This window comes from Chlorocebus sabaeus, chromosome 6, assembly GCF_047675955.1.
Source record: "Chlorocebus sabaeus isolate Y175 chromosome 6, mChlSab1.0.hap1, whole genome shotgun sequence".
Taxonomy (NCBI): domain Eukaryota; kingdom Metazoa; phylum Chordata; class Mammalia; order Primates; family Cercopithecidae; genus Chlorocebus; species Chlorocebus sabaeus.
The window spans coordinates 11470249-11477679 of record NC_132909.1 but is presented as its reverse complement, the minus strand read 5'-3'; the positions used below and the strand labels follow the sequence as shown (position 1 = coordinate 11477679).

Below are 7431 nucleotides of genomic sequence, written 5' to 3'. Positions count from 1 at the left end.
TAATCCCAGCATATTGGGAGGCCGAGGCAGGTGGATCACTTGAGGTCAGTAGTTCGAGACCAGTCTGGTCCACATGGCGAAACCCCATCTCTACTAAAAACAAAAAAATTAGCCGGGCATGGTAGTGGGCGCCTGTAGTCCCAGCTACTCAGGAGGCTGAGGCGGGATAATCACTTGAACCCGGGAGGCGGAGGTTGCAGTGAGCCAAGATCACACCACTGCCCTCCAGCATGGGCAACAGAGAGAGACTGTCTCAAAAATAAATAAATAAAAATAAAAATAAATGCAGTCCCGGAAGACTTCAGGCCATGGAAGCAATTTTCAGTACTTGTTTTAGCAGCCACATCATTTTTCCAACTTAAATTTTACATGAATTTCCCCCCCATAAGTCAAGGAGCAGACTGTGATTTCATTAGCATACATTTATTTTATGAGTTCATATTTGTATAAAAGAGCATCTCAATCACAAAGAACAATGAAGAGTTTTAGCTGAACCCCTTTTTGAAATCAGGGGTTTACAGAAGCCAGATGCAGCCCTCCAACAGCCAGCACATTCAATTTACCTGTGAATTTTTGCTTGGAATTTGCCCTACCAGTGATGTATTGACTCAGCTAAGTAGCTTCAAATGGTGACAGTTTTACATGACAACTTGCATTGGAGTCCCAGGATACACTTTGACTGGTCCAGAAAACCTTGAAAGAGAAGTGGTAGGATTTTGATTTCATGGGCCACATTGAACAACCACACACATTGTGTATTACAAATATAAATGTTATACCCCTGAAATCCACAACAAGCACAAAATCCACAACAAGCACAGTCTTCGTGCTGCAATATGGTAAGAAATGTCACACCATCCCTTATTGTACAACGAATATGCCTTGATGGGAGAGCAGCATTCAGCAAACATGCTGGAGGCTTTCGTAGCATTTATTCAAGCTGGGACTCTGGGATGCAACAACAAACACAGTAGTACGATATTCTGCGAGTGGGTATACCCAGGCCGGGCATTTACAAGGAATAGAAAGATCAGGCCAGGTACGGTGGCTCATGCCTGTAATCGCAGCACTTTGGGAGGCCAAGGTGGGCAAATCATGAGGTCAGGAGATCGAGACCATCCTGGCTAACATGGTGAAACCCCGTCTCTACTAAAAATACAAAAATTAGCCGAGTATGGTGGCGGGCGCCTGTAGTCCCGGTTACTCAGGAGGCTGAGGCGGGAGAATCACTTGAACCCGGGAAGCGGAGGTTGCAGTGAGCCAAGATCGTGCCACTGCACTCCAGCCTGGGCTACAGAGGGAGACTCCATCTCAAAAAAAAAAAAAAAAAAAAAAAAAAAAAAGGAAAAGAAAAAAAAGAATCATCAGAGAAGCTGGGCACAGTGATTCACACCTGTAATCCCAGCACTTTGGGAAGCCGAGGTGGGTGGATCACTTGAGGTCAGGAGTTCAAGACCAGCCTGGACAACATAGTGAAACTCCATCTCTACTAAAAATACAAAAATTAGCTGGGTATGGTGGCAAATGTCTGTAATCACAGCCACTCAGGGGGCTGAGGCTGGAGAATCACTTGAACCAGGGAGGCGGAGGTTGCAGTGAGCTGAGACTGTGGCACTGCACTTCAACCCGGGCAACCAAGCAAGACTCTGTTTCCAAAAAAAAAAAAACAGTCAACAGAGAGCTACACTTCTTGACTATGGATTTGCAAGAAGTTCACATATGTGTGTGGAGATGGCAGGAAAAGGTGTATCCCAACCACTGCATAAGAGAAAAGGATGGTGATCTGAGGCTAGACAGCCAGCTTGGGAAAGGGGCAAAAATCAGTCTTCAAGGTTTTAGGTTATGTCAATCAAGTGAATTCTAAAATTTCCTTCTGTTTCTTGGCACTTGCTGGGAATGCAAGAATCTAATAGGAGTTTCTGCCTGCTTGGGAGGGGGTCTCTTATCTGCACCCTGGGCGCCAGGGTAGGGGTATAGAGACAGAACATCCATTTTTTGGCTTTGATAAGGGGGTGAAATAGGGGTGGCTTCCCAGAAATAAGAAAGGGGGTTGAGGCCAGGCACAGTGGTTTATGCCTGTAATCTCAGCACTTTGGGAGGCCGAGGCAGGCAAATCACTTGAGGTCGGGAGTTTGAGACCAGCCTGACCAACATGGTGAAATCCCATCTCTAAAAAAATATACAAAAATTAGCCGGGTGTGGTGGCAGGCACCTGTAATTTCAGCTACTTGGGAGGCTGACGAAGGAGAATCGCTTAAGGCTAGGAGGCGGAGGTTGCAGTGAGCTGGGATTATACCAGTGCACTCCAGCCTGGGTGACAGAGCGAGACTATCTCAAGAAAAAGAGAAAAAGAAAAAGAAAAACGAAAGAAAGAAAGAATGTTAAATGCTGGAAGTCAAAGACATGACTAACGTCCACCACAATAAGACATTAGGAGTCTTGGTCGGGCACGGTGGCTCATGCCTGTAATCCCAGCACTTTGGGAGGCCAAGGCGGGCGGATCATGAGGTCAGGAGATTGAGACCATCCTGGTAAACATGGTGAAACCCCGTCTCTACTAAAAATACAAAATTAGCTGGGCGTGGTGGTATGTGCCTGTAATCTCAGCTACTAGGGAGACTGAGGCAGGAGAATCGCTTGAACCAGGGAGTCAGAGGTTGCAGTGAGCTGAGATCGTACCTCTGTACTCCAGCCTGGTGACAGAGCAAGACTGTCTCAAAAAAAAATAATAATAATAATAATAAATAATAATAATAAGACATTGGGAGTCTCCGGCATTACAATTTCGTAGGCTGAGTCTGTGTGTAAGTTACATTTTTGAAAAGAGATTCCGTTCAAACCTTTGCAGATCCTTGGACTAACAGAAGTTTGCAAACTGAGAGGTCCCTTGTCTCTGAGCAAAAGACCTGCCTACTCACAAGTATTTGGATTTTACCTGAATTTTAAAATTCTTCTTCACTTCAGTGTTAACGTCATTCATTGGTAACTCTTGAAAATGGCCTCTTAATTATTTACCTCCTTTTGGACCATTGCCCAGAAGCCTTGCCTCTTCTGTAGAGAGTGGAGTTCACTCCTCACCAAGCCAGAGCTTCTGGAATTTAACTGGGGGAGACTCACACCCTCACCCCAGGCGCCAATCGGGGCAGAAGGGTCCCGCTTCTGACCACTTCTGTAAGAGAGACTCAGCGTGTAGAGAAAGGCGACAGCTTTTCAACAGCCACTTACAGATCAGTGAATTCCTCAGAGGTGGGGAGCAGGCAACTCACTCTCAACCATGGTTTCTGCTTGACAGGGTGGCCCACTCCGGACAAGTTTGTGCCAGAGGTACATTCAAGGTACATGCTTTTGAAACACAGAAAACGGCTCTAGACTTTGCTATAACAGGATTTCCAGGAGGGCGCAAAGCTAGAGGGGTCTGTGCCGCCCGCCTCCCCCCAGCAAGAGAGGCTGTCCCCAGAATCAGGCCGCGGGTGACAGCCGAAGGAGGATGGCGGTCTTCTCCCGAGTAGGGATCTCCCTGACACGTTCCTCCTGGATCTGCGTGGGTTTTCTTCAACTGTAGTAAGAGATCTGCAAAACCTTGGAATCCGGGACCGTTTCCCCCTCCTCCATTTTGTGCAAAGGGCGCAGGCGCCTGGGGGCAGCCTGTGGTCTCCATAGCAACGATCGGACGCGCTGCTAGGCTCTGGCTCCGACTGCGCCTGCGCGGCTGGTCCCGCGGGGTCTCCCGGGTGGCAGAAGATGTTTGTGGGTCTTTGAGACCCTTCCTCACTTAGAAATTACTCTCATCTACTCAAATGATACCCATACACATACTCAGGTGTTACCCGCACACTCTCAATTACCCACAACTACTTTCAATTATACGCGGATGCTACCCACACACACTAATGCTATCCACACTCACTAATGTGTATTCAAGTAACCCAAAGTTACCCGCACCTATTCAAATAGCTACTATGAGAGTCACGGGCAAGGTTTTGGTCTGTTTATTCCCCTTCTGTATTCCCAGTGTCTGGCACACTGTAGGTCCTCTGGAAATTTTGTTGGTTGCATGGATACACGGATGAATGAGCGATCCACACTTAACTAGATTTTATGATCATTCAGCTGTTATCCACATGTACTCAAATGCTACCTACGCTCACTCCGATGTCTCCAAGTAATTCAAATATTACCCACTTATTCTGAGTGCCATGAAAGCAGGGATTTTTATTGAGTTTACTCCCTTCCGTATCCTCAACTCCTAGAACAGTACCTGGGACCTAGTAGGTATGCAATAAATATCTGTAGGATGAATAAATGAGCCACGGGTACCCAGACGTTAGCCACACCCACTCAGATGTAACCCACAAGTTAGTTAACTCAGATAAAAATAGCCACCTCTTTCGCGCTAGTCACATGTTACCTGTGCTATCCAAATGATACCCATTCTTACTCAAAAGTTACCTACTCACTAGAGTCATTCTCACACTCCCTTGCATTACCCACACTCACTCGCACTCCTTAAACCTACTCAGGTGGTATCTACCCTCCCACAGTCATCACCCCCTCAGATACCCCCCATGCCCACCCGATGCCACCACCTCACAGCTTCTTGTCTGAGGCGTGATGTCGCCGGCGGTTTTTCTTGTTCTTCCTTTTGCCCCTCTTGCCATCTCCAGCTTTGCTCTCCTTCTCGGAGGAGTTCAGAGGTGGCACCGCGTCCATCCGGACGGTGGCCCCAGCCTCCGGCTTCTCCCCCAGCCCAGGCACACAGCACTTTCTTGCAGGCAGCTCTCTGGGGCCCGTTGCTGGGGGACACAGTTCCTGCCTCAGGACCCGGGCCATATCCTCCACCGTCCTGCCCTCGCTCTGCAGAAAGAGGTTCAGCTTGGTCAGGAATTCGATGTCCTGCTTCCGGGGCATGTAGACCACTCTCCACACACCGCCCTTGCCCTTGATCTCCCTGGGGACCACGGCATAATTGATGTCCTCCGTCAGCTGAATGATGGCCGCCTTGGATTTATCCTCTTCCAGATAGGCCTTCCCAGCCACTTCGAACTTGCCTAGAGGTTTGAGGGGCAGCCGAATAATCTCTTCGAATTCCTCGTGGTTGCAGTCCTCTGGGATCCCCAGGATCATCAGGGACTTGTAACTGTCCACTTCCAGGGCCTTGCACCCGTGCTCCAACAGTGCAATGTCCTTCACCCCAAACAGCATCTTGCCCAACTCTTTGAGGCAGCAGTATGCCCGCTGGTGGACACCTGAGCTGCCTCGGGAATCCGCGAAATTATCCAGGATGCCGCGATTCCTTCCCAAAGGCTACGAGACAGTGAGGCCTCAGGGGCCGGAAGTCGCTCCCCAGGACCCCTTCGTCCAGCTCAGCGAAGGATGCCCCCAGCCCCTGCCTGCAGGGCTGTGCAACTTCGGGGCTTCTGTGGCTCCCTCTGAGTGGCTCCAAGATTCCCAGGGACTGCTGGAGAAGCAGAAGGCGGTATTTGCCACCTGACTCGTGGCTCCCGGGTCCTGGGCAAGGCTGCACCAAGGAGGGTCTCAAGATGATGCTTCCCCTTTCTTGGCGTGGCCTCCGAAGGTCTCGCAGGCCCCAACGGTCTCTCCGGATCTGGGACTGCTGATCTCCCTGGGACAACGGCCAACGGAGTGTCCTGGGTGGGGGGGCCTGCAGGCAGGGAGGCTCGTCCCTCACCGCTGGCCCAGAGGTTGCCCTCAGTGCCCTGTGGCCGGACTAGGACGAGGATGTGGCCGCTGCACTTGCTCCCGCAGTGACGTCACCGCCTCCTTCCGCTCTGCGGCCTGGCGGTCTCCATGGAAACCGCTGGAGCATCGCCTCTGCCATTGGCCGACTGGCTGCATTGAAATCAAGAGTCTGAGGGGGTCATTCGGAGGTGAGGGGTCGGCCACCAGGCATCAGAAGCGCCCGCGATTGTCCTTTGAATAATAGCTGATTCCAGGGGCGAGGGGACAGCGAATGTACAAGAGGCATCCGGGCATATTTTGAGGTCAGAAAGTAAGGAAGTGCTTAAAAAAAAAAAAAAAAAAAAGATGAGAACACCTGGAAAGACACAGGAACCAGCCTGCAAGTCTCCCACTGGCCAACCCTGGGACAATTGGAGCATCAACGTCAAAAATGAAAGACCGGGCGCGGTGGCTCAAGCCTGTAATCCCAGCACTTTGGGAGGCCGAGACGGGCGGATCACGAGGTCAGGAGATCGAGACCTTCCTGGCTAACACGGTGAAACCCCGTCTCTACTAAAAAATACAAAAAACTAGCCGGGCGAAGTGGCGGGTGCCTGTAGTCCCAGCTACTCCGGAGGCTGAGGCAGGAGAATGGCGTGAACCCGAGAGGAGGAGCTTGCAGTGAGCTGAGATCCAGCCACTGCACTCCAGCCTGGGTGACAAAGCAAGACTCTGTCTCAAAAAAAAAAAAAAAAATATATATATATATATATATACACACACACACATACACACACACACACACACACACACAAAAGTAAGCCAGGTGTGGTGGCAGACACCTGTAATCCCAGCTACTTGGGAGGCTGAGGCAGGAGAATCGCTTGAACCTGGGAGGTGGAGGTTGCAGTGAGCCAAGATCGCACCATTGCACTCCAGCCTGGAAGACAAGAGTGAGACTCCATCTGAAAATAAATAAATAAACAACAATAAGTGGCCAATGGGAAACCTCTAGGAGGTATTTGGACCTGAGAAGATTCTGTATCTGGCGCCCCTGAGCAGCTGCTGGGGCCTGCTCCTACACTGTGGTGTGTACTTTCACTTTTGATAAATCTCTGCTTTCCTTGCTTTGCTGTGCGTTTTGTCCAATTCTTTGTTCAAAACACCAATAACCTAGACAACTTGCAGTCAAGACCCTCTATCAGTAACAACATCATCTCTGCAGAATAGACACAATTCCTTCTTTCTAAGGTTCATACTCTTCTTCCTTTTTCCTGTATAATTACATGAGTCATGTTCCTTGAATCTGAGCCCATCACTCACGGTTTTTGCTTCCTGGCATAGGGCCTGGGACCTCTGTCCATCCTTGAAATTCTTTGCCTATCATTCTCCGCTCCAAAACAATTATACCCAAAGTTGCTATACCATGACTTTTTCTCAGGCTTGGAGGCATCTCTCCATTGGGAGCTAAGCTTTCAGCAGGAAGCTTCTCTGACTGTTCTAGTCCTCATTCCAATAAACGTAAAAACAACAATCATATTATAGGCATTGACATGCATTCTGAAGAGCCTTATATTCTGCTCAATAGCATATTTGTTTTTTGTTTGTTGTTGTTGTTGTTGCTATTGTTTGAGACAGAGTCTCGCTCTGTTGCCCAAGATGGAGTGCAGTGGCGGGATCTTGGCTCACTGCAAGCTCTGCCTCCCGGGTTCACGCCATTCTCCTGCCTCAGCCTCCCAAGTAGCTGGGACT

General features: G+C 49.5%; 1 protein-coding gene across 1 annotated transcript; it reads right to left on the bottom strand.

Annotated features, from left to right (window-relative positions):
* Nucleotides 1–401: 401 nt before the first annotated feature.
* On the bottom strand, nucleotides 402–6305 carry PNMA8C (PNMA family member 8C). Its single transcript, XM_037991871.2, has one exon. The coding sequence runs from the start codon at nucleotides 5200–5202 to the stop codon at nucleotides 4588–4590; it is 615 nt and encodes a 204-aa protein (XP_037847799.1). The 5' UTR covers nucleotides 5203–6305; the 3' UTR covers nucleotides 402–4587.
* Between the last annotated feature and the right edge of the window lie 1126 nt (nucleotides 6306–7431).

Excerpts from the sequence above, each read along its gene's own strand:
- PNMA8C (XM_037991871.2), bottom strand. The coding sequence starts at position 5,202 with ATGCTGTTTGGGGTGAAGGACATTGCACTGTTGGAGCACGGGTGCAAG.